General features: G+C 48.5%; 2 protein-coding genes across 2 annotated transcripts in view; one reads left to right on the forward strand and one right to left on the reverse strand.

Annotated features, from left to right (window-relative positions):
• Positions 1–212: 212 nt before the first annotated feature.
• Tsta3 (tissue specific transplantation antigen P35B) lies at positions 213–5,336 on the reverse strand. The gene is made up of 11 exons (XM_031346503.1): positions 5,238–5,336; positions 4,223–4,380; positions 3,757–3,871; positions 2,286–2,414; positions 2,124–2,197; positions 1,814–1,947; positions 1,623–1,687; positions 1,302–1,368; positions 1,091–1,170; positions 831–930; positions 213–540 (listed from the first exon to the last, which is right to left on the reverse strand). The coding sequence occupies exons 2-11, from the start codon at positions 4,366–4,368 to the stop codon at positions 485–487; spliced, it is 966 nt and encodes a 321-aa protein (XP_031202363.1). The 5' UTR covers positions 4,369–4,380; positions 5,238–5,336; the 3' UTR covers positions 213–484.
• A 14,795-nt stretch (positions 5,337–20,131) lies between these two features.
• Positions 20,132–25,396, forward strand: part of Znf623 (zinc finger protein 623) — a 9,354-nt gene continuing 4,089 nt past the window's right edge. The window contains exon 1 of the mRNA XM_031346515.1: positions 20,132–20,374. The gene's annotated coding sequence lies outside the window, so the exon portion shown is untranslated. The remainder of the gene's footprint in view (positions 20,375–25,396) is intronic.

Below are 25,396 nucleotides of genomic sequence, written 5' to 3' on the forward strand. Positions count from 1 at the left end.
TGTTGGGGAGGTCTGCAGCCCCAGACCTGAGAGCATTGACAATTCACACTGGACCCACGCTGCCTGCTTCCTGACCTCCTAACTCCACCCTCTGGTCAGTGTGTCACACAGGGACTCTTGCCTTGGGCCTAGCAGCTCTTAGGAGCTAAGTAGCACACACAAGGGACAGTGGGTCCCAGGACAGGCCACGAAGGCTACGCTGTGGGGAGGAGGAAGCTGGCACAGCTTCTGAAAATCCATTTTATTGGTTTCTAGTCCAGCAGGGACACACGGAGGTCGTCCAGCAGAAGCAGACAAGCAAAATGTTGGTCTGGCCTTTCCCGAGGGATGGACATGGGCCCTACTGGACAGCAGCATGGAGGATCCTGGCAAAGAGGTCAGTATGTGGCTCAGGTGGCTGGACACTAACTCAGTTCTTGGCGAGAACTGAGGGTGGTGACCACTGACTGGGCACTGCCAGGTGGGCACCTGCTTGTCCCGTCCTTTACTTCCGGGCCTGCTCGTAGTTGTCGGTGAACCAAGCACAGGTTTCCTTCACAGCTGCAGAGACAAGACAAGTGAGAGCCAGTAACTACCCTGCCCCCCAGGAGTTAGAGAGTGTGCCTCCTCCATCCATGCCCTAGAGTGTCCTGCTTCTCAGTGGGTATAAGCCCTGTTAAGGGTCTGGTGACCAAGCTGGCAGAGCACCAAACCCTATGGTCCCAGTATGGAGGCTAAGACCTCAGCAGGGGACAGGGAGAAACAGCTTGTGCTGAAGCCAGGGGCTAACTGGCAAAAAGTCTGTAAGCAGGCTGGGGTGGTTAAGGGTTTTGGAAGGGACAGGAACCTACCCTGCTTGAAGGGTGTGAAACGGAAGTCAGGCAAGTAGGACCGCAACTTGCCATTGCTGGCTGTCTTCTTATACTGCCCATCTGACTTTGTTGAATCAAACTGGAGACCTTGGTCAAGACCATAGCAGAAAGAGCACTACCCCCTCCTGCTGCCAGGGCAAGCACCACCAGAAACAAAATGGTGTGGTGTTAGCCATCCTACAAGGGAAAGTGGAATTATCCCTCCACATTGCCTCACCAGCACCAGAGCCAAAGGATACAGTGACTTCCCCACCGAAGTCCATGGCCTCCACCACAGCCTCAGCTGCCTCCTTGATGGACACTTCATCTTCCTCGCCCACTGTAGGGAACCAGGGGCCAGGAGTCAGTCAGGCCTCCCTGTCCAGACCCTTAGGGGCATGTCTGTTCCCACTCCTCAGGGGAGATACAGGTCCTGCCCTGCTGTAGGAAAGGCAGCTGCAGGATGCCCACCTGAGAGGATGATGGGCTCCACCTCATTGTACTCCCGCAGGACCCAGATGAAGAGCCGGGCTAGGTCCTGGAGGTCAAAAGGTCAGGTCAAATCCACAAGTGAGCACCAAATGCCCCTAGTGCGGAGGCTGGACCGCTGTTTCTGCTCCCTTGGGAGCAGAGTCAGGGCCCACCCTGATGGAGGTCCCTCATTCAGGGCACACTTTCTCCTACTGAGCCAAAGTTGCACCCTTGGGGACTTGGTAAGGTTCAAGGACTATTTCCTAGGCCTCCACCTCCCACACAGCTTTACAGGGAAGGCCATGCTCCCCAAAAACATACCAGTGAGTATATGAACTGCCTCCTCGGCTTCCCTGTACCCCACACCGTCAAGGCTGAACCACTACCTACAGATGGGAACAGGTGTCAGAGTTCTGCGGCCAGGCCTAGGTCCCTGCCCGCCCCACAGCTGAGCATAAAGCCCCCTCAGGCAGGTAACCTGGGTCAGGCGTGTGCCGGACAGCTGCACTCACTCTTGGCCAGGTGCACCTTATGGATGAGGCCGGGCAGCACGTGGCCATCTTCGATGTTGAAGTTGTCATAAGGCCCAAAGACATTGGTAGGGATGACGGCAGTGAAGGTGCAGCCATGCTGCTGGAAGTAGGCCCTGGGGAGGCACAGTGTCTCCTGATACCATCCCCAGAATGTGCCCCTGGTGTCCCCAATTCCTTCTGAAACCGGCTTCTTAAGAATGACATAAACGAGGCAGCAGAAAGGCCTCACTAACCCAAGGGTCCATCCTCCCCTCTCCAGAGAGGCCTGGGCAAGACCAAGAGGGAGCACCTGTTCTGCACGTCAATCATCCTCTTGGCATACGAGTACCCAAAATTGCTGCTGTGAGGCGGCCCGTTGTGGATCTGGAGGAGGAGGAGATGCACTGAGAACCTCCACTTCCTGGTCCTGCCCATACCTTCAGGGGCCACCCCAGGAGGCCCCGTGCCTCACCATTGTCTCATCAATAGGATAGGTGGTCTTGTCAGGGAAGATGCAGGTGGAGAGGCAGGAGACCACCTTGCGAGTGCCCACCTCGAAGGCTGAATGCAGGACGTTGTCATTGATGTGCACGTTCTTCCTCTGCAGTGGGTGGCACAGGTGGGTCAGGCTGCCTATGGAGGACCCACGCTCTCTCCTGACCCTCCACAGACAGACATGGGAACATGCCCTGGCTCAGATACGAGCACCTGTGTGCCTATGGACCTGAAGTGCTTCCAGAACGAGGCTAAGCCTCCCAGCACTCACCTCAGAGAAGCTGCCATCCTCTAGGACCACAAGGAGGTCCTGCCCTGCCTGCCTGGGTGTGGAGGCCAGAGGAGCATCCTCAGGGCTACTGAGCGCAGGGAAGGTAGCAGAGCGGAGGAAAACTTTAGGTAGGGTTCCCACTACGAGAGAGAAGCCTTCCTTCCACTTCCCACTCTGGAGGAGTCATGGCCTGCTGTACTCCTCAGTGCCTTGCCCTGCACCTCTCCAGGTCTCTTCCCTAAACATATATGAGGCATGCTGGTCTAAGAACAGGGGAGAGGTAGAGACCAGGGAGACGGCTGAAAAGACTGGGATGGGCAAGGAGAGCTTTGGGTGAGAGGCCTGGGGCAAAATCTGGTGGGAAGCGTTGCACACTGCAGTCTAGTCAGGCCAGCTAGATCAAGGCCACTAACTGCCCAGAGGCAGGTGGGCCAACTTTTAGGAGCGCAGTAGGCAGAAGCAGGCCTCTTACATTTTGCCCCTCCTCCTAAGGCACAAGCTACAGACATTCCAACATACACAGGAGTGGGTGGTAGATTCAGAAGGCTGGGAAAACCAAGCTTGGGAGTACAAGAATCTGGCAACATGGGCAATGATGGAGCATGCCTTTAATCCCAGCACTCCAGAGGCAGAGGTAGGCGATAAATCTCTGAGTTTGAGGCCAGTCTTGTCTATAGAGAAAGTTCCAGGACAGCCAGTGCTACACAAACCCTGTCTCGAAAAACAAAACAAACAAAACTCCCAAAAACAAAACAAAAAGGAAAGAAAGAAGAAAAAAATTGGGGGCCTGGAAAGATGGCTCAGCAGCTAAGAGCACTAGCTGCTCTTCCAGAGGACCAAAGGCCAGCACCCTCATGCAGCTCGAAACTGTCTGTTCCAAGAGATCAGACATCCTCACACAGACATACATACAAGCAAAACACCAATGCACATTACATAAGTAGAGATAGATAGACAGACAGATGATCTGATAGCCAAGCAAGATCAATCCTGGATACATAGTGTGGTATGCAGGCTTCATGCAGCTTCCCAATCCTGCAGCTCAGCACTTGGCCAAATGTCCCCAGAGCTGTGCAAAACCAGCCCTCAGGGACTTCTTGGGAGTAAATCTGTGGAAGTTTCAAGAACCTAAACTCCTGGCTCCCAATGCTTGTTACCCCCGAGCACTCCAACTTACCCAGAAATCCAAGTTGTATTTGATATTCCGGAAAAGGCCGCCTACCATTGCAGCAAGATGGATGACGTGGGTGGGCTGTACCTTCTGGAACAGAGCTTGGGTTTGTGCTGCATCCCTGAGGGAAGGCAGGATGTCAGAGGGGCCCAGGGAGGCCTGAGGTAATCAGGAGTTAGGAGCTTGGGCAGTGAGTACAGAAACTGACTGGGTCCATGGCTGGAAGGGCGACCACACAGACAAGTAGCTAAGTTCAGGGCTGTAACAGCTGTGGGTCGTGGGAATCCCGGAACTGTAGGAGGATGTTTACTTAGTGCACAGCCAGCAACCATAGCCAGTCAGTCACCGGGCAGGGAGGACCCAAACCCGGAGTAGATTACTGCTAGGCTTGGGAACAAACCCCACAGGGTACTATTCAGTCTGGAGGGGGAACCAAGAGGAGGGATTGGGTCTGAATATGGCCCCAACTTACGTCAGATCTGCATCTCTGGAAGAGACAAACACCCATTCCTCTCCAGGCAAGCCGGCCCCATCTTCGACCACTTTCTGGATGGCCCTGCCCACCAGTCCAGAGCCGCCGGTCACTAGGATCCTCATGGATCCGTGGGGTTCACCCATTATGGTCTGCACCTGAAGGGCCAAATGGCGTGAGCTAAGGAGGATTATAGGATGTACCCTTTTCCCTACCCCATTCTCCTTGGCCAGTGGCAGCAGGCATAGAATCAAAAGTCCCAAGGAGGGCTGGAGAGATGGCTCAGTGGTTAAGAGCACCAACTGTTCTTCCAGAGGTCCTGAGTTCAATTCCCAGCAACCACATGGTGGCTCACAACCATCTGTAATGGATTCCAATGCATCCTTGTGATGTGTGTCTGACACAGTGTACTCATATAAATAAAAATAAATAAATCTTTTTAAAAAAAAAATTCCCAAGGAGCGACAACAGGCTGACAGACACACCCAGCTCCGTTCCCCTAGGAAGTCCCTTGCATTATAGGTTCCTGCTGGCTGCCATCCAAAACAAAGCAGCTTGGTCCCAACTCGTGACCCTACTAGGCAGAAGAAAGGTACACCTCATCCCGACGACCGCAAAATTAGGGCTGGCAGTTCCCGGCACGGATCATAGTGGCTGCTTCTCCCCAACGTTCACACTACAGACAGACAAGGGGCGGTGCCCGTACTTGGAGCCCCGTACCCACAAGTGCTGAGCCGATAGCCTACGATCTAGGAAAGCCTAGTTCTTCTAGGGCAGGGTACACCGCTGGACGGCCTCAGGTCGCTGGAATTTGTTACGGTCCCTGTATCGGGGGCTCTGTACCAGCAGCGTGGCTCCACTGTTACCCAGATGAGCAAGGGCCCGGCCCCCAAACCCCTTGGTTCCCGAACCAGCCCAACCCCACGCAGACCCAGGATGCGAGGCGCACTCTTACGGCCCAGACCAGCCTGAGAGGTCCCTGGTTTGCTGCGCCGTATCCAACTGTAAGTCTCACCTGCGATGGGTTCCACCAGCCCAAGAGCTACTTCCGGTGCACAATTCTCCAGCTACTCCCGTTTCTAGTGGAGGGGGCGAGGCCCTCCCGGGGAACTCTGGGAAGTGGAGTCTTTGTCATGCGCCAGTAAGGCGCAGGCCCTTCTGGGAAATGTCTTCTGGGTCTCTTGGCCATCTGGGAAACCGAGTCCTGTGGGCGGGGCGGGGGTGGTCCCGTTTGACAGCTGGAACTGCAGTGCAGAGGACAAGCTACCTACCTAGACACACTCTGGTGGTCAAACGGACACAGGTCCCGCAAGGGACTAATGGGCTGGCCAGGAATCTCCAGTTCTTATCCTGAAACGAAAACCACTTCCCATTAGCCCTTCTGTAAGTCTGAGTGGCCACGTGCCTGATTGAGCCAGCATCCCTCACCAGCTGTGTGTTCCAGCCAAAAATTAACAGAAGACTCAATTTCTTTACCTAAATAGAGTATTTTAAAGCAATGAATAAAATCTCTTCTACCTCTACAACATCTTAAAATGTGTTTCATAATGAAAAATCAAAATCTCAGCCAAAGGGGCACATGTTGGGATGGTGTTATTATTGTTATTGTTTTTATTTTTATTTTTATTTTTAAACAGGGAATCTCTGTGTAGCCCTCTAGCTGACCTGCAACTCACTCTGTAGACTAGGCTTGCCTCAAACTCAGAAATCCGCCTGCCTCTGCCTCTCAAGTGCTGGGATTAAAGGCATGCAACACCATTCCCCAGCTGGGATGATGTTTTGAAAGGCACTTGACTCCAAGCCTGTTCATCTGAGTTTGATCCGCTCAGATCCATTTAGTGGAAATCCAGAACTGACTTCCACAATTCGTTCTCTGATCTTCACGCTCACACTGTCCCACATATGTACTCACACATACAAACAATAAACAAATGTAAACAAAAAACCTAAAAGAATATTGGTTATGAGGATGTAAGTAGGACAGCAGATGATTCAATTTAGCTAATTTTATCTGTATATCAACTGTGATGGTAGTGCTAATTTAAAAATAGGGACACAGACTTAAGAATACACACACAGAGTATAGTGGAGCATGCCCTTAATCCCAGCACTCAGGAAGCAGAGTCAGGCAGATCTCTGAATTTAAGGCCAGCCTGGTCTACAAAGTGAGTTTCAGGGCAGCCAGAGCTACACAGTATCTGAAAAAACAAGAACCAAACCAAACAAACAAACAAAATAGACACAGGCTGAGGAAATGGCTCAGGACATTTGCCAACAATCCTGATGACCTGAGTTCGATCCCCGCCCCACCTCCAGAACCCAAATAAATAGTGGGGGAGAGAACTGGCACACTGTGTTTATCCTTAATGTCAGAATTAATTGAACAATAATAAATTCAGAATGCACACTGGTTTCCGTTGGAACAGTATGCCAAGTAGTCCAGATTTTCTTGATATTGAGCTGAAGCAAACACAAATTATTTTATTACAATCCTAACTATGATTACAAACACAAAAGCTTTTATTACAATCCTAACTATGATTATTAACTTCGAGATTACAAATGACACACCACACAGTGAGTCTATCTATAGAGCCTGCATGTGGGCTGGAGGATGTCTATAGTGGATTAAAGAGGATGTAGCAGAGTTCAGGGAGTTCCAAAGTGGCTGGAGAGGCAGAAGCAGAAAGCTGATCAGGGTGACAAGAGTCCCTCTGGTGGGTAACAGTCTGATATCTGCTCTGTGATATTCCCCTCAACATTGGAAAGCAATGTGTCTATTGGAATTACTTACAGGAGTTCTATCACTAAAAGCTACCCCAGCATAGATGATGACTTGGGAATGCCAGAGCCCTGGAGCTTTCTGAATGACTTGCAGTTAGCTACACAGGTCTCTCCTCCTCAGCTGTCCTTACTTATATAATCTAGGATGCAAGGAGGGGACTTGCGAGTCTGGTTTCAGGGACATCTTGAGACTTGTCAGTTGTTAGCTTCCTAAATCTTTTTGTTTGTTTGTTTGTTTGTTTGTTTGTTTTTGGTTTTTCCAGACAAGGTTTCTCTGTGTAGCCCTGGCCATCCTGGAACTCATTCTGTAGACCAGGCTGGCCTCAAACTCAGAAATCTGCCTGCCTCTGCCTCCCAAGTGCTGGGATTAAAGGCATATGCCACCACTGCCCGACTAGCTTCCTGTCGGAACCAGCCTACAAGAGTGAGGCTGAAGTAGAGAGGGTGACTGAATGAGAACGAGAGGACCACCACTCTGCTGGCAAATGGCAAAAAGCCTTTAATGTAAGAAATCTTTTATAATCTGGGCGGTGGTGGCCCACACCTTTAATCCCAGCACCTGGGAGGCAGATTTCTGAGTTTGAGGCCAGCCTGGTCTACAGAATGAGTTCCAGGACAGCCAAGGCTACATGGAGAAACCCTGTCTCGAAAACAAACAAACAACAAAAAAAATCTTTTATAGTTAAGTACAGTGAGGCTAAAAATAGAATCTAACAACAATCCCTTAGCACAATTCCTGGTATTTTCTCACAGCAGGAGCATGCTCAATTCCTCATTATCTTGCAGTAAAATTTCCCCATGCCCAGGTGCATGAGGTTAGCTTCCTTGACTCTGGCATGCACAGCTCTCAAGAGCCTTGAATTTCTTCCAAAATCGACTTGGGTTCATGGAGCTGTCATGTCCTCAGCTGCAGGGAGATTATCAGAAAGTGTCTCCTCCTTACCTTTCAGCAGAGGGGCCACCCCTAAATCTTCCCCTATGCTAAAGAACATTCCCTCAGCTTCCGAAATCTTAAGGAGCCTCTCCCTCTGGAGTGGAATGTTTCAGAATCTCTTATTTACTCCTTAACAATTTTACACATGGGTATGATGTATTTTTATTTTATTCATATTTATTAGTTCGATCATCCCCCTGGGCCTCTCCTAATTTTTTTTAATGTCTTTTAAATGACTCATTGAATATAGTTAGGGTGGCTTGCATGAGTACACATGGAGGGACACTTATTGAATACAGTTGGGGTGGCCTGCATGAATACATATGGAGGGTCACTTATTGCATACAGTTGGGGTTGCTTGCATGAGTACACATGGAGAGTCACTTATTGAATACAGTTGGGGTTGCTTGCATGAGTACACATGGAGGGTCACTTATTGCATACAGTTGGGGTGGCTTGCATGAGAACACATGGAGGGTCACTTATTGCATATAGTTAGGGTGGCCTGCATGAGTACACATGGAGGGTCACTTATTGGAGCCTGGGCAACTTCCCATCCTGACAGACACAGAGGCCTTCTTTGTTGATTACATTTCAAAGAATGGTGTAGCTCGATTTTTGGCTACTTTGTGGGTTCTTGTTTTTCTCCCACTCTTTCACCCCCTAACACTAGATAGGAGAGAAAAAAGAATTCAGGGGGAAGGGGGCATCGTTATCATTAGACTAAGCCCTGTTGATTAGGAGCATCGAATTCCTTGGAAGTTTGAACTTTTCATCAGGATATCTTTTCATCAGGATATTTCTTCTTGTTGTTTCTTCTTTGCACACAACTTAACAAATGACAAACAACAGCAACCAAACAATGATCAACCCACAACCTCTTTGGGCCCTAGAATTTGTATACCTCTGAAGAGTCCCCAAAATTTCAAATGACACACAATCACAGAAACTATCTGCCTCTGCCACTGGAAAAATCACGCCCTTGCTAGAGCAGGAGGCAAATTATAGTCAGCTGCTGTGGACAATCTGAAGCAGCCATATCCCACACCTGGGATTAAAATAAAAACATGTACTTACAATACTTTTGTGTTTTAAAAGAAATAAAAATCTTACTAATTCTCCCTTGCTGTTTTAAGCCATTAATTGTGCTCTGTTTAACAGGAAATTGTAATCAGAGACATTTTCACTAAACAAAGCAACTCTTGGATCAGTGGCCATGGTTTTCAGGATGCCTCTCCTGCTCAGTTCTTTATAAGTTTTGATAGTATCCACACACAGCTTTTCACTTTCAGTAGAGATATAAACAAACCTTGTGTTCTCAAAGTAAAACTTTTGCAGGCTTCCATTCTGATATTAACACATTCTTACAGTACGTAGGCATATTTAATTCCAGCTTTTTCTACAACCTGGTAACTCTTAGCTATTCTTGTCTGAAACTTCTCATGGTTATTGCTATGGGGACTTGAGCCAGGCCCCAACGCCTAGAGATTGTCTGGGCTATCTCTCTCTCTCTTCTTCTTCTTCTTTTTTTTTTTTTGTTTTTTGTTTTTTGTTTTTTGTTTTTCAAGACAGGGTTTCTCTGTGTAGCCCTTGCTGCCCTGGAACTCACTCTGTTAACCAGGCTGGCCTCGAACTCAGAAATCCACCTGCCTCTGCCTCCCAAGTGCTGGGATTAAAGGCATGCGCCACCACCGCCTGGCATTGGCTATCTCTCTTGAAGCTACACTCATTGGTCCAATGGCAACCCTTGACATCTCCTGCACATGCTGGGAAGCCTAGAAAAACCAGTGCTGCTAGAAATGGCCTGTTGATCTCTCTGGCACAAAGTACCATATTTCTTGCAGTTAACGTACTGGCCATTTTGATATCAGAGACCTCTAGCTATAGTTTGACTCATGATATTAGCATGGTATACATTAGAACCGATATCTGTGATTTTCCTTATCCACTTGTCCATGGGCACTGCCCACACCTTTAATGGGCTAAGGTTTCTATTAACACCTGTCTTGCCTCAGGGTCTGATATGGCTGAGACTAATCTTTACAAAAAAAAAAAAAATGACAGCTTCTCCAGATCCTTGTATAATCCTTGTAAAGGAGGTGGACCTTTTCCAGGGCTCTTCAACTTTTCCCCAAGCTCTTAAAGCCACTAAATGACATTGTTCTATAACAGAATCATCAAACTGAATCTGTTCCTGTGTATCAGAGTACTGCCCTTCGCCGAGCATCTGATCTTTGACTATATTCAGTCCCTTCCTCTATTTCACTGTACAGTCACATGGCTTCTTCCTTCTACCATGTTATGCATTGCGATGGCGGACCAGAGTCTAGTACAGCTGTTATCAACCCTTCCAGTGTTGACGAATAACTCTGTTAAAGAGGAAATCATTCCATATGAAACCACAGCCTCTTTAAAATGCCTCAGATCTATCATTTCTTTTTCTTTTTTTCTTTCTTTTTTTTTGTTTTGTTTTTGTTTTGTTTTGTTTTGTTTTTTGTTTTTCGAGACAGGGTTTCTCTGTGTAGCCCTGGCTGTCCTGGAACTCACTCTGTAGACCAGGCTGGCCTCAAACTCAGAAATCCACCTGCCTCTGCCTCTGCCTCCCAAGTGCTGGGATCAAAGGTGTGAGCCACCACCGCCCAGCTATTTTTTTTTTAATTTTATGTATATTTGTACACCGTAGCTGTACTGATGGTTGTGAGCCATCATGTGGTTTGCTGGGAATGAAGGTTGCTCACTCTGGCAGGCCCTGCTTGCTCCGGTTGGCCCCATTCATACTGGCCCTGCACGATCAGGCCTAGAGATTTATTTATTATTACATCTAAGTACACTATAGCTGTCTGCAGGCACACCAGAAGAGGGCATCAGATCTCATTACAGATGAATAGTTGTGAGCCACCATGTGGTTGCTGGGATTTGAACTCAGGACCTTCAGAAGAACAGTTGGTGTTCTTACCCACTGAGCCATCTCTCCAGCCCAGATCTATCATTTCTATAGGATGGCATCATATCTCGTCATAACCTTGCTCCATCCCCTTAGCAGACATATGCTGTGTGACTACAGGGAAAACCGATGGTGATCTTGTAACCCTGGGCTACCGCTCCTCTATCTCTGTTGGTTTGGGGTTAAGCCTTACTGGGAAAACGGGCTGTCTCATCAGACTGTCCTCCAGTTCTTCTCAGACATCTCTGACCTGACTGCCCTCTGGCATAGTTTCTTTCCTCTATCCTTCCGCAGAACACTTCTGCCCTCTTGCTCCGTCATGGGAGACTGAGCCCTTTTGTTCTCCATTTTCTGTCACTTCCTGCCTCCACAGTGCTTCTATTTCAACCTGCAATTTTTCCAACTGCTTAGCCATTCTCCCAACTTTTTGGAGGCAGAATAAAAAAAAAACAAAACAGAAAACCCCCTCTGGAAGCAAAGCAAGGGATATCTCAGTGGAAACAACCACATCTTGAAAAAGAATATCCATTTGAGGGCTGGTGAGATGGCTTAGTGAGTAAGAGCACTGACTGCTCTTCCGAAGGCCCTGAGTTCAAATCCCAGCAACCACATGGTACCTCACAACCACCTGTAATGAAATCTGACGCCCTCTTCTGGTGCGTCTGAAGACAGCTACAGTGTACTTGTTTATAATCATAAATAAATCTTTGGGCCTGAGTGAGCGGGGTCTACTGGAGCGAGCAGGGCCAACCAGAGCGAGCAGAGTTGTCCAGAGTGAGCAGAAAAAAAAGCCAATTAGTTGGGCAGTGGTGGCTATCTGTACAGCTACAGTGTATACTCATATACACAAAATAAATAAATAAATCTTAAAAAAAAAAGAATATCCATTTGAAGTAGAAGTTTCTGGACGTGTCAGGTGATACAGGCTCACGTGGTATTTTGCTGAGGTAACACCTGTGGGAGGACATGTGGTGTTTGGAGAGAGTATAAATGGGACTCAATGGACAGTGACAGGGAGCTTGCATAGCTAGGTTTGCAGCACTTAGTTGATCTCTCGTCTTCAGCTTTGCTGATCTTTATTTTGTTGAGAGAGGCATGGCAGAGAACTGTGGGACCGTAAAGGACAGTCTGTGTTTTTGGTTGAGTGAGGCTTGCTTCCGGAGACCCAGTAGAAGTATTCTATAAGGGACGGAATAAAAAGCCACGCCCCTAGACATAGATGCCTGCTACCAGGAGTGTGCCAACTCCATTATCCTGTGCTATCTATCACATAGACAATGCCCCAAGCTCCCAGCATTCTGGCTGGACTCCACTCCCAGTCAACTGACCACAGCCAGGTATACCCTACCCCACAGTTACCTGAGAACAGACAGGTAGCCCAGCCCACCATATAAGGGGCGATTTGCCCCTTCCCTCTCTCTCTTTCTCTCTGTCTCTCTTCTCTTTTAACCTCTTACTCTTGTCTTTACTCTTCCTTCCCCCTCTCTCCGAGTGGCCAGGGCTGGCCTCTACCCTTTTCTCTCTCTCTCTTTTCTACAATAAAACACCTTAAGACCATGGATTGCCTCCTTTATCTAGACTCAGCATGTTGGCCCAGCGTTCTCAGCCTCAAGACCGAAGCAAAGACTCTCGCCTCCTGCCCGCCCGCTCGCGCAGGAACAACTGGGTACCGCTGCTTCCCTCACCTACCCCCTATGTCCCTTCATTCTCAGCTCTTCGCAGGATCCAGCATTGCCTGTGATGCCCAAGGGTTAGAACCTTCGTCCTTGGCCTCCACGAGGCCCATGGACCCCCTGCAGCTGTCTCTCTCAGCTCCCTGCCGACTGGGATCCCATCACTTCACACAGCCAGACGCACACCTGGTGGAGTAGAATGCACAGACAGAAACCCGCATCAGCCTGCCCAAAGTACCAGAGCTCTGGCAGGACGTGGGTCCTTCTCTCCCATCCCTTTTGTTCCCCACTGCCTGGCGCCTGGCACCTGGTGCCCCAGCAGACAGCGGCACACAGCCCAACAGAGAACTTCTTTCATGTCCCCAGCTGGTCCTGGTCACTCCTGCTGCCTTGTGATGATTGGCAGAGGCCTGGAGGTTTCTGCTGGATCATGCCACTGCCGCTGGTTTGTGTTTGGTATCCTAACACTACTGAACCGGACTGCTGGTATCCTGACAAATTGAGATTGGGAATTGCCTCAGGGAACTACTTCTAAACAGGTCCACATCCCCTTGTCGTATTTACCGTCTTTTCTCCCATACCTTTGGACTGTGGAATAGAACGCAGGTTGAAGCATTTGTGAACCCTTATTAAAAGTAGGTTTTAAAAATCTAAGCCTACATCCATTCCTTGGTCCCCTGCTGTTTCCTCCACCGCCTTTGAAATCAAATTCCCCATTCTACCTAGCTCCAAGTTCGGCAACAAACATTGCAGGACTTTTGTGGACCCACCTGAGATAGCGTGATGAAGGAGACTTTTAATATAGTTTAAAGCAGCTGGGCGGTGGTGGCGCATGCCTTTAATCCCAGCATTTGGGAGGCAGAAGCAGGCGAATTTCTGAGTTCGAGGCCAGCCTGGTCTACAGAGTGAGTTCCAGGACAGCCAGGGATATACAGAGAAACCTTGTCTCTAAAGCTTAGGGCAGTCTCCCAGCTACAGTTTAAACTTAACCCAATTAGTCTAACCTATGACCTCCACGTGGCTACCTCGATACCTTTCTGCTCCACTCCTATCCACATCTGTTCCCTTCTGTGTCTCCTTTTGATTCACCTGCTTTCCTCCCCTACCTAACTCTCACTGCCCAGAAATTCCAGCCTTGTAATTTCTGACCCTGCTATTGGCTGTCAGATCTTTATCACAGCCATTCAGTAGCAGGCCAACCCCTGATACATGGCTTAGATTGCCTTTAGCGGGTGAGGACGGACAGACACATATAGAAAATCCAGTGATGGGCCACTCTAGACAATACGAAAATCCTGCCAGCACTTAGCTCTCTGCTGGTACAGTATTAACAACTGAAAATGCAGAGGCACACCTTAATACAATGTAATGAAAGCCACCCCAAGAGAATGACACTTAAGTTTCTAAAGACTTTGCTGCTGTGGGAAAGGTTCCTTCACAGATAGAAGCCCTATCCTAAAGTTTCTAGGAAATGAGAGCAGTTCTGCCTGAGGTAATGCTGAGCCTGCTGGGAGCTTCGGGATCACTCATCTCCAGAGCACATTTTGCCTTTGGACCCAGTTGGCAAGGTATGCTGGGGCCTCAGGGCTGGCAAGGTATGCTATGCTGGGGCCTCAGGGCTGGCAAGGTATGCTGGGAGCCTCAGGGCTGGTAAGGTATGCTGGGAGCCTCAGGGCTGGCAAGGTATGCTGGGAGCCTCAGGGCTGGCAAGGTATGCTGGGGCCTCAGGGCTGGTAAGGTATGCTGGGAGCCTCAGGGCTGGTCATCTCTAGAGCAGAGATCTAGTCCCAGAGTCTGTCTCGGAATCCTTGGACACAAGCTTGGTACTGTTACACTATTGCTTGATAATGATAAAGTTTTACTGTAATCTTATGCACCAATCCTGCCAGTGTGAAGTTGAACAGCCCTCTGAGGGAGGAGGGAGGATGATTATAGGAAAGACGGAAAGAAAGACTCAGAGACAAAAGTTAGAAAATCGGGAAGGTTGTAGGTCAAGACCACGCCAGCCCTGAATGTATTTCTCATAGACTTTATATACTTTACAGTATCATGGGAAACAAAGTCACAGGCCAGCAGAGACAATGGCTGGCTTACATAGGATATCTCTTCCCATCGGGAGGTTTCCCTGTTCCTTTCACCAGGATTAATAGAACATTTAGCCCCTTGCCTTGAGCTTCAAGTGTAGCTCCTCTTATTGTTCCATGTATCAGTAGGCTAGGAAATCTGCCAGCAGGCCTTCACCTGCCTCAACTCTGCCTAACAGGCAGGCTTTCACAGAAGCAGGAAAAATGGCTCCTGACAATCTTACCTCCCTCTGCCTTTTTAAGCCAAGATGTCATTATGTAACTTTGGCTGGTCTAGAACTAGCTATGTAGAGCAGGCTGGCCTTGGACACACAGAGATTCACACAAAACAGGTGCCCAGCTACTAATCATCCTTTTCAATGCTTACTTTTCCTCTAAATAAGGTAAGGTACCGAGGGAAGGATGCAGGGGTCCTGAATCAACTCCTGAATTGACAAGTACTAGATTATAGTGCCTAGCTTCCTAGAGTGGAGAACTGACAGCTAAGCAAGCTAAGCAGCCCATCTCTGGCAATTGAACTACCCTTGTGGTAACTGTAATGCTTTTTTTTTTTTTCCTCCATAAGACAAGGTTTCTCTGTGTAGCCCTGGCTGTCCTGGAACTCGCTCTGTAGACCAGGTTGGCCTCAAACTTACAGATCCACCTGCCTCTGCCTCCTGAGTGCTGGAATTAAAGGCATGCACTGCGGTCATCAACAACTACTGTCAGGCTGCATGTCTGCCTTACCTCCAGGATGCCAGGGAGCTGCCACTGCCTCTGGCACGCCGCCTCAAGGAAGGCAGAACACATTTCAAGACAGGGAGTCCCAGCCTGTGTTCTCCCTGGTGAGAAACATCAGGGGCTGGGATGGGTGTCGTGGTTCTCAATCTCTTGGACCCAGAGGCCACTGAGGACTGTGAGGAGTGCAGAACGGTGGTCCATGGGTCCACCCTTCCCCTACTTGCCAGGCAGGAGGCAATGGCTGACTCCAGGACAGGGTGGAATCCGGTCTCATTCTGAGTGAGTGCCGAGAAAGGACTGGAAAAGAGAAGGCCTTCTCCAGGAGATTTAGGCTCTTTTACGACAAAGGCCTGCACCCCACCCCATGCTGATCATCAATGAAGGAGCTCTTCCTTGCTGTCCACACTGCTTTGTTTATGGCAGATGTAAATGCACACATCTTACTCAGGGTGAACCAGGGATTAAATACCTTTTGCAGGAAGAAATGCCCAGGAAGGGAAGCTCATTGGCTAAATACTCAGAGCCTATCTAGATACCTCGTTAACTTGGAGAACTCTAGGTTTTTATGCTATGTGACCAGTCGTCACGGTCCTTTCAGTGGGGTATCATGGTCACATGTTCCAGGATAGCCAGAGCCTGGCCGGAAGCTGGTTCCAATGCCTGTTGTTCTCAATTATGAGATCCATGGGGTTTTGAACCTCCTTTCAACCTTGCCAGTTCTTCTGTCTGGTGGCATAGTCCACTTGCCCCACAACCCCAACTACTGGTGAGGTTTGTTTAAACATTTGAAAGTTCTCAGATAATTGAGAAAGCTACATTACAACCCCAGCTTCCTGGTAAAGCACAAGTCCAGCTCTAGATGGCACTGGATTCCTTCCTGCAAGGTTCAAATAGCTTGCATCTACCCTTTTTACCATTAAAAGCCTGGGTTGGGACTAGAGAGGTAGCTCAGTTGGTAAAGTGCTTGCGTTGGAGGTGCAGAGTGGAGTTTAAACCCACGTCCTTCTGTTGGCATCAGCAGTTTTCAGGACCAGTATGTGCGCTGAAGAGTTTTGTCTACTTGACACAAGCAAAAGTCGTCTGAGAGGAGGAGGGAGCCTCACCTGAGAAAAATGCCTCCATAAGATCAGGCTGTGTGTAAGATCAGGCTGTGTGTATAGGGGAATTTTAATCTAGCAACAATGGGTGTTCTGGCAAGGGTTCACATCCAAAAACCTTCTAGGTCTGTGAGATCCAGATAGAATGACACACCTTTAATCTCTCTGGCTGGGACACAGACACGCCCTTGGTCCACACCTTTAATCTCAAACAAAGATGTCTAATCGAGGGGCAGACAAAGTAATGAATCAAAGACGAGACAGAATGAGTCAGATATAGGATCCACCCAACTCCGTGAGAACAGACAGGAAAGAGAAGCTACTTAAGAGCAGTGCAGAGTCAGGAGGGGAGGGCAGTTCAGTGAGTGCAGCAGAGTTCAGGCAATGCAGTGAGGTTCACTGGAGTTCAGTTCAGTGTCTGGGAATTAGTCTGCTGCTGGTATGTATTCAAATGCTAACTACTGGCTCCCAAGATAGGGTTGCCCAGATGAGCAGATCCTCATGTATACTAAATGATACTATGTAAACCTTGCTCCCAAATTTAAAGCTATTGATTAAATTAAATAGCTACAGATAACTACTGGGGAGAATAGAAGTAGACGGAGCTTCAGTTACCAGGCTGGGGGTTGCAGGTATGGACCACAAGGAAGAGGGAGAAAAGAGTAGGAAAAAAGAAAAAAAAAAGAAGGAAAAAAAGGAAGAGCCAGGCAGTGGTGGCGCATGCCTTTAATCCCAGCACTTGGGAGGCAGAGGCAGGCGGGTTTCTGAGTTCGAGGCCAGCCTGGTCTACAGAGTGAGATCCAGGACAGCCAGGGCTACACAGAAAAACCCTGTCTCGAAAAACCAAAAAAAAAAGACAGAAGGTCTCCATTAGACTTGAGGGACCAGAAGCATGTGACCCAAGTGAAATGGACCCAGAGGACATCCTGATGGAACAGAAAGAATCTGGGAAGATTCAATCTGCAAGTACCTGGGAGCACAGCTGGGAGATTAGCAGTCTAGCTCTGGGGAAAAAATAGACTAGGGTTAATTCCCCCAGTATTGTGCCAAGGCTAAATAAATAAATCATAGTCTGAGTCTCATTCATTTGGAAGCTAGTGGGGTAGAAACCATTCATTTACTTTACAGTCCTGTTCAGTACAGTTTATTTGTTGTCCCCCCCGCCCCCCAGACGGGGTTTCTCTGTGTAGCCCTGGCTGTCCTGGAACTCACTCTGTAGACCAGGCTGGCCTCGAACTCAGAAGAAGGACTTGGACTCACATGCAGGACTAGCACTAGAACTTAGATGGGCTAGGACTCAGATTCATGCATCCCGCAGTCCCCTGGGCCCAGAGCACTTGGGCCCGGGGGATGCAGCACCAGTTCAGAGGAGATAGCTGCTGCTTTAGACCCAGTATGTTTCAGATAGCCTCAGATGTACCTCAACTATTGAGCTGCCAGATTTACTCTTTTGCAATGACTGTAAAAGTCTGATGCCATTTCTAAGAAATACATTTAGATCCTATACTTCATGTGTTGTCTCTGCCATCATTTCTTCGCCTATGCCTTGTCGACCTGACTAGGACCCTGTTTCTCACTCGGGTTGAGAGAGGCCCAGATCGGCCGGCCCGTGGCAATTTTCAGTCAGGCAGCTTGGAGAAGGGTTTGAACCAGACTAGCTTGAGTTGAACCAGTCAGCCACAGTTCAAAAAAGAACTATAAAGTGTGAGCTTATTCAACAATAAGCCTCTGAGACAACAATTACATCTGTTGAATAGACATCACTTTTACATGCATGTAAGCTTGTAGGGAATTTTCTTAGTGATTGATGGGAAAGGGCCCAGTCCATTTTAAATGGTGCCATCCCAGTGTTGATGGTCCTGGGCTCTATAAGAAAGAAATGTGATCAAGCCATGTTGATCAAACCAGTAAGCGGCACCCCTCCATGGCCTCTGAATTAACTCCTGCTTCCAGGCTCTGGTCCTGTTTCAGTTCCTGTCCTGACTTCCTTCCGTCATGAACAGTGCTGAGGAAGTATAAGCCAAATAGACTCTTTCCTCCCCGACTTGCTTTTAGGATATGGGAGTTCCTCAAAGCAGTAGAAGCTCCAAGACAAACTGGTACCAGGATTGTGGGGTGTTACTGTGACAGACAACGCTGTTTGGGGGAGGGCTGTGAAAAGGGTTTAATGCTTAGGGAGCTGTTCTGTAAGAGCTTGGAACATAAGGCTGTTGGGAGCAGTGCCAAAGATGGAGACCTGCCTTCATTAGTATCAGAGTGAAGCTTACAGATTTCTTCCATTGAAGCCATTTGTTCTTTTGAATTAAGATTCTATGATTCTGGTTGGCAGAGGCTGAAGAATTGGCTGTGATGAACAAGATACCAGAACTACTAAAGGGAAACCTTTGCTCTGCTGGGATACTCGATGCTGGTCAGCTGCAGCCGAAGAACTCGTAGTGACTAAGAATCTTCTTCTTCTTTTTTAAAAAGATTTATTTATTATTATAAATAAGTACACTGTCGCTGTCTTCAGATGCACCTGAAGAGGGTGTCATATCTCATTACGGGTGGTTGTGAGCCACCATGTGGTTGCTGGGATTTGAACTCAGGACCTTTGGAAGAGCAGTCAGTGCTCTTAACGGCTGAGCCACCTCTCCAGCCCAAGAATCTTCTAAGTATTTCCTAAGAGCTACACAGAAACTGGGTTCCAGAAGCAAGCAAGGTTGTACCTCGTGCTGGCAGCTGAACTTGGTAGCATAAGAGTCTCTCAGGTGGTACTGGTTTTGAAGGCATGAACAGTAAGTAGTTCATGGAGAGCAGCTGAGGCTTGGCACTGTGCAGTTTCAGTGGCAGACTTTTTAAAAACAGGATATAAGCCGGACAGTGATGGCGCACGCCTTTAATACCAGCTCTTGGGAGGCAGAGACAGGTGGATTTCTGAGTTCGAGGCCAACTTCGTTTACAAAGTGAGTTCCAGGACAGCCAGGTCTACACAGAGAAACCCTGTCTCGAAAAACCAAAAAAAAAAAAAAAAGCAGGATATAAAACATAGAGATACACCCACACAATCTTTTGTTAAGACTTATATGACTGTTAGGCTTATACCTTACATGAAGCTTAAGAGTTTACTCGGGGTTAAGGGCAAGCAGTTGGCGCTCTCCCAAAGGATCCTGGTTTGATTTCCAGCACCCACATGGCAGCCAAGGACTGTGTCTATAATTTCATTTCCAGGAGCATCTAATGCCCTCTTCTGGCCTCCAGGAGCACCAAGCACACACATGGTGCACACACATACACGGCATGCAAAACACTAAAACACACAATAAAATAAAGCTCTGCCTCCACCAGTGAGCTTGGCATTCTATGCTCACACCTCGTTTGCAAAAATTGTAAAATAAACTGCCTCGATTTCACTACTCTTCAGTCTCCAGTGGTTTATTACAAAGATGTTGTGTCTTAGGCACAGTGGCTCAAAGTTGTCCTTCCACCACTGGCATACACACATACGATAATGATAAAGGTGTTCTAAACGCCCAACACTAAAACCAAAAGCTACATACAAGAACCATCACTAACAACCAACAAGAAACCTTTACTAAGAGCTCTCTAAAGGGCCTGCCTTTCCCAGCTCTTCCAGGGATGTCTGGCGACATCTACTGCCCAGACCCTGCTTTAGCAAACAGGGCTCTCAGCCACCGCGTCTGCGCACTGGGTCCTCCGGCTGACCGCAGGAATCTGGCCCGGAAGTCTGTGACACGGAGACGGCCCCGGCCCCAATTCTTATCCTAGAGTGCCTACGGATGTCCTCCGGGCGGAGCCTCGGGCAGCTTCCGGCCGGGGCGTGCGGCGTCGGTGCGGGCTTTGTGGCCGCCCGGGGTTGCGCGCCTGGATGCGGCTCGGCTTGGTTCCGCGCCGTCTTCTCGCTGCCGGGCTCCGGGTGAGTTGGGCGGCGCGGCTCTCGCGGGTGGGCGGGCTCGTGGCCGGCGGGGCTCAGCGAGTTGGTTGCTGTGTCCCGGGCCGGCTGCCCTTCGCTTTTGCCGGTGTCCGCAGTTCCTCGCTTGGTTCGGGCCGGAGCCTTGCGTTTCGTCGCGGAGCTGAGAGTGGTAGATGCTGGCACCGGTCGTCCGCGGACATCGAGGCCCTCCAGGGTTGCACCCTCTGCCTCCGCGCCTGCAGGTCAGGCCCCCGAGCGGCTGCTTGAAGGCTGGCTGCTCGGGTGATGGAATGCAGGTGCGCGCAGCAATGCCGTTCGGCTTGGACTTTGCCCTCCTGCCTTCCCTCAGTCCTTTTGGCCTCTCTCCGAGGAGATGCAGTGCAGGCACCCCAGTGCTTCAGAGGTGGAAGAGAATATGTGTGTTGGGCAGGATCAGCTCCATATGACCTGAAGGAGGATTCTTAGATGGGGTCAGGTGTCATCCAAGCTATCCTAGCTATTTCATGAAGTGTCTGAATCAGTGTCTATGACATCTCTGTGATAATGCCAGGGACATTTAGTCCTCTTTGCACCCAGCCCCACTGTGGTCCAGGAGTTTCCAAGGCTAGAGTGGTATGCAAGAGGTTTCCGCGGGGTATTAGAAGAACAGTTCTAAACTCAAGCAGTTTCTAGTTGGAGCTGATATTCACAGTCGCCCTGTGCACTTACAGACATCGTTCCTCTGAGACCCGTCTCAATGAAAGAAGCAAATGTCTTCGGCTCACGAAGAAATCAGACTCCCCCCTTCGCACATACAAATAACACATCAAGTTTTAAGGCAGAGAGCAGACCTTTGTTCCTGTCATGGTTGTGGTATTATATCTGTTTTAATATTTGGCATAATGATGGCATTCTCTCTTCATGGGAGGTACAGAGAAACTTCACAAGCTGACACACACAGCTCTGGACACTCCTGGAGCCTTGGGGGTGGATTTCTGGTTCTGCAATACTTTGGAGGATGATAGAGAGAGGGGGCAGACCTGGGAAAGGCGCCCGCCTACAAGACTCATGAGATGATCTGGAAGTGGAAGGGATGTCAGAGGAGCAGCAGGCTAGAACAGAGTGGTGTCCTTGTAGTAAATCACAAAGCCCTTCTGACTGCTCTGTTGGCTTATGGAAAATGGCAGCTGAAGGGCCCTGGGCTTGTGAAAAGAAGATTGTGTCTGCGGGCGACCTTGTATGTGGGTACTAGGGTAGAGGTTGGGATAGGAGTCCTAATAGGGCAGCCAGCCACTGGCTCTATTCTTTTTGACCGCAGATAAGCAGGCTTGCACACAGCACCCAGCTATCTCCACAGCTGCAGTGGCACATCCACAGGTTGCTAAGGAGGCAGTGTTGAGGCCCACCTGCCTGGTTATTCCCAAGGCTGAAGCTATGCAAACTTTCCTGCTCCAATTTTACTTTATGTGTATGGGTGTGTAATGTTGGTTTTTATTCTGCTGTAATTGTTGTCTGTAAAGTTTACTGCCTCCATCTGCAATCTTGTCCTGGAAGCTAGTCCGGGAAGCTTCTAGCCTCTGTACAATCTAATCTAGGCCTAAAGTGTTTCAGCCCCTGAGACTTGCTGCTGAATAAGCTCATCCTTTCTAGTTCTTTCTGGACTCTCCTGGTTGGTTTAACCCAGCTGTTCTGTATCCAACTTGTCTCCCAGCTGACTGATTCAATCTGGCTTCTGAATTCCTCTGCTTGGCCTCCAACTAACTCTGGTACTCTTGTTCTAATCTTCTGGATCATTCTCTCTCCAGCCTGTCTGTAGAACTGCCTCTCTTCTTTCTCTATACTGCCCCTTAAGTAGCTTCCCTTTCTTCTCTCTTCTAGTAAAAGTTGGGCATATCCTAGTCTGTCAGATCTCTCTTGATTTGTCACTTTGTCTGCCTCTCAATTAGAGATCACTTTCAAACTTGGGTGCTTCCTTGTACAAACTATTTTTACCTTCATTGTTTTGTGGGATTAAAAGTGTGTACTGCGGGTGTGTCTGTAGTCCAGCCTTAAGGATTAAAGGTGTGTGCTCGGCTGAGTTAACACTATCTTGGTGTTCACTGTGTGATCATATCTTGCAGCATGGGTGTTTTGCCTGTTAGTCTGTCCATCATGTGTGTACCTGGTACCTTCAGAAGCCAGAAGAGGGCATTATATCCCCTAGAACTTGAATTACAGAGTTGGGAGCTGCTGTGTGAGTTCTGGGACTTGAACCCAGGTGCTCTAGAAGAGCAGTCAATGCTTTTAACTGCTCAGCTATCTCTCTAGCTCCCAAATTTCTGATTTTGAGATAAATATTTCTTCAAGCAGATGTATTTTATTTAAGAAACTTCCCTTAAAATAAGAAATTGTAAAAGTCACAGAGAGGTCCACGTGGTTCTGAGCTATTCTTGTGAACAGCTGCAGGCTTGTGTCCTCCAGGTAGTGTGGTCATTCTAAGTCTGATATAAGGGGCTGAGGCATAGCTCACTGGTAGAGAACTTGCTTAGCATGCATAATATCCTGAGTTCCATCCTTAGTGCTACATAAAATAACAAAAGTCAGAAGGTATAAGAGATTTCTAAAATAAATCACAGGTCCATTTTACCTTCTTTTTTTTCCCTAAACATGAAGTTTCAATGTACAGATTTCTTCATAATACCAGTTCTGTCTCTCCCTAAGTGAAATACTCTATACAACCAACATGTGCTTATGAAGGATAGTCTCTAAAGCAGAACGTGGGCTCTGCGGGGAACAGACCTGAGTGGGCTAATGATCTTCGTTGGTCTCCTTTCTCCACTAGGCTATTTTCCCTCTGTGAACAGTGCAGCATCTACTCTAGGACACATGTGAGACCATGCAGGTCCTTTCCAAGCACTGTGGCTGGCTGGGTTGCCTTGGACTTCTTTATGCTGAATGCCAGTGAGTGTCTGGTGTCATGGGCTGGCAGCACTGCCTTGCTGTGGCTTTAGCGGTTCTGAAGCTTAAAGCTTGCATGGAGCAGAGCAGAGTGCTGGCCCCTGGGAACAGCCAGCTCTTAGAAGGGGTGATGGGGAAGGTTGAGCTCAAATGTTGTCTGAGGGTTTCACGCTGTGAACAGACACCATGACCTAGGCAACTTTTCTAAGGGGCAGTATTTAACTGGGGCTGGCTTACAGATTCAGAGGTTCAGTCCAGGAGGCAGGCAGATTTCTGAGTTCGAGGCCAGGTCTACAGAATGAGTTCCAGGACAGCTAGGGCTACACGGAGAAACCCTGTCTCGAAAAACCACAAAAAAACAAAAGCAAAAAACAAAGGTTCAGTCCATTATCATCAAGGTGGGAACATGGCAGCATCTGGGCAGGCATGGCACTGGAGCTGAGAATTCTACATCTTGTTCTGAAGGCAAACAGAAGAATACTGTCTTCCAAGTAGCTATGAGTGACACCCCCACAGTGACACACTTCCTCCAACAAGGCCACACCTCCTAATAGTGCCACTCCCTGGCCAAGCATATTCACAATTGTCTAGTGACTCAAGTGTTTCTGCTAATTCACCTATGTACTTGGGGAAGAATGCTGGTAGGAGGGGATAGGAGATCCTTAAAGGCCTTAAAATAGAAAGTCGCCATTTCATTTATGCTTTGAAGGGATCAGCCTACTGGCTGTGTAGAAAAGCAGTGGAGGAAGAGAGTATGAAAACAGGTTAGAAGATTGTCACCCTAGAGCCTTGAGAAATAGCAGTAGAGAGAGCATTGAGGTTCTGAGACAGGAGCTGGGTGCAGGATAAAGGCCTGGCCTACAGGTCAGCCAGTGCATTGGATGTGGGGCATGAATAAAAGTAAAAAAATGAAGGATTATTGGACAATTGTGACCTGAACAAGTGGAAGTGGTAGGGATTTCACCATGGAAGGGGCAGATTGAACAGAAGTCAGAGTGTTGACCTCTGAGGTTTAGAAACCCGAGAAAGCTCAAGAGAAGGCATCAGGTTGAGAGCTAGTCAAATGAGGAGGTTGAGGAGGAGCCCAGTTTCAGGAGGAAAACATTCTCAGCAGTAGACCATTGCTCTGCTAAGGTAGGTCAGTAGAGATGGAAGCAGGGCTCCACTGTCTTCTCTGAACACTGGGAGGAGGTAGCCCGTGAGGGGCAAAGCTAGTAGAGACTGTCCCAGGAGCACTGTGACAAGGAGACTTCATGAGTAAGTCACTGGGTGTCAGGCAATGCTGCAAGTGGGGTTGAATAAGTGGCCAACATTGGTGACACTATCGACTGTTGTGAGTCCGACCCCAGTGAAGTTCTTCCCATAAGAAAGGAGAGGAGGGGCTGGAGAGATGGCTCAGAGCACTGGCTGCTCTTCCAGAGATCCTGAGTTCAATTCTCAGCAACCACATGGTGCCTCACAACCATCTATATTGAGATCTGGTGCCATCTTCTAGCCTGCAGGCAAACATGCAGGTAAATCTTTTTAAAAAAAAAAAAAATAGGGGAGATGTAAAAATAAACTCAGCGACCATTGAGTGTCATTGAGAAGGAGAGGGGGACAGTAACTGGAGAGGAACTAGAACTCGGGCAGTTAGGTTGGTATTCGTATATTGGTATGTTCCCCAGAGTGGTTGAGACTAGATAGGTGTACTATTTAGTTTTTTTAAGTGAGATGCTGATACTCTGTCTACAGGATGTCAAGGCCTTCTTGATCCCTACTATGTCACATCCAGCTTTCTTTCCCCAGTTATGTGGAAGAGCTCTCATTACTGTTTGCTGACTTGGAATGGCAGGCTAGAGGAGCAGAGAAGCTTTTATCTCAAGAGGGAGGGAATGGTGGCTGGACGAGATGGGATGGGAGAAGGTCTAGAGCAAGGGGAGGGGAGGGCCTTCTTTCAGGTCAAGTACAGCTTGACTCGTGCAGCAAGAGGGAGGTAGACTGATGGGAACTCAGGTCAGTGGTGGAAGCGGCCATTCCTGCCTCCCTGCCTTTCCTCTCTCATTGAAGTAAGGGTTAAGGGGTAGGAAAAAGCATTAGATGTTTTAAATACTTTTTTTTCTGTTTTTT

Source organism: Mastomys coucha, unplaced genomic scaffold (assembly GCF_008632895.1).
Source record: "Mastomys coucha isolate ucsf_1 unplaced genomic scaffold, UCSF_Mcou_1 pScaffold11, whole genome shotgun sequence".
Taxonomy (NCBI): Eukaryota; Metazoa; Chordata; class Mammalia; order Rodentia; family Muridae; genus Mastomys; species Mastomys coucha.

Bases quoted from the DNA above. Each gene is read 5' to 3' on its own strand.
- Tsta3 (XM_031346503.1), bottom strand. From the start codon at position 4,368: ATGGGTGAACCCCACGGATCCATGAGGATCCTAGTGACCGGCGGCTCT. The intron at 1,688-1,813 runs GTGAGTGCAGCT...TCCCATCTGTAG, and splicing joins TAAGGTGCACCTGGCCAAGA to GTAGTGGTTCAGCCTTGACG. The intron at 931-1,090 runs GTATCCTTTGGC...CAAGGTCTCCAG, and splicing joins ACTTCGGTGGGGAAGTCACT to TTTGATTCAACAAAGTCAGA.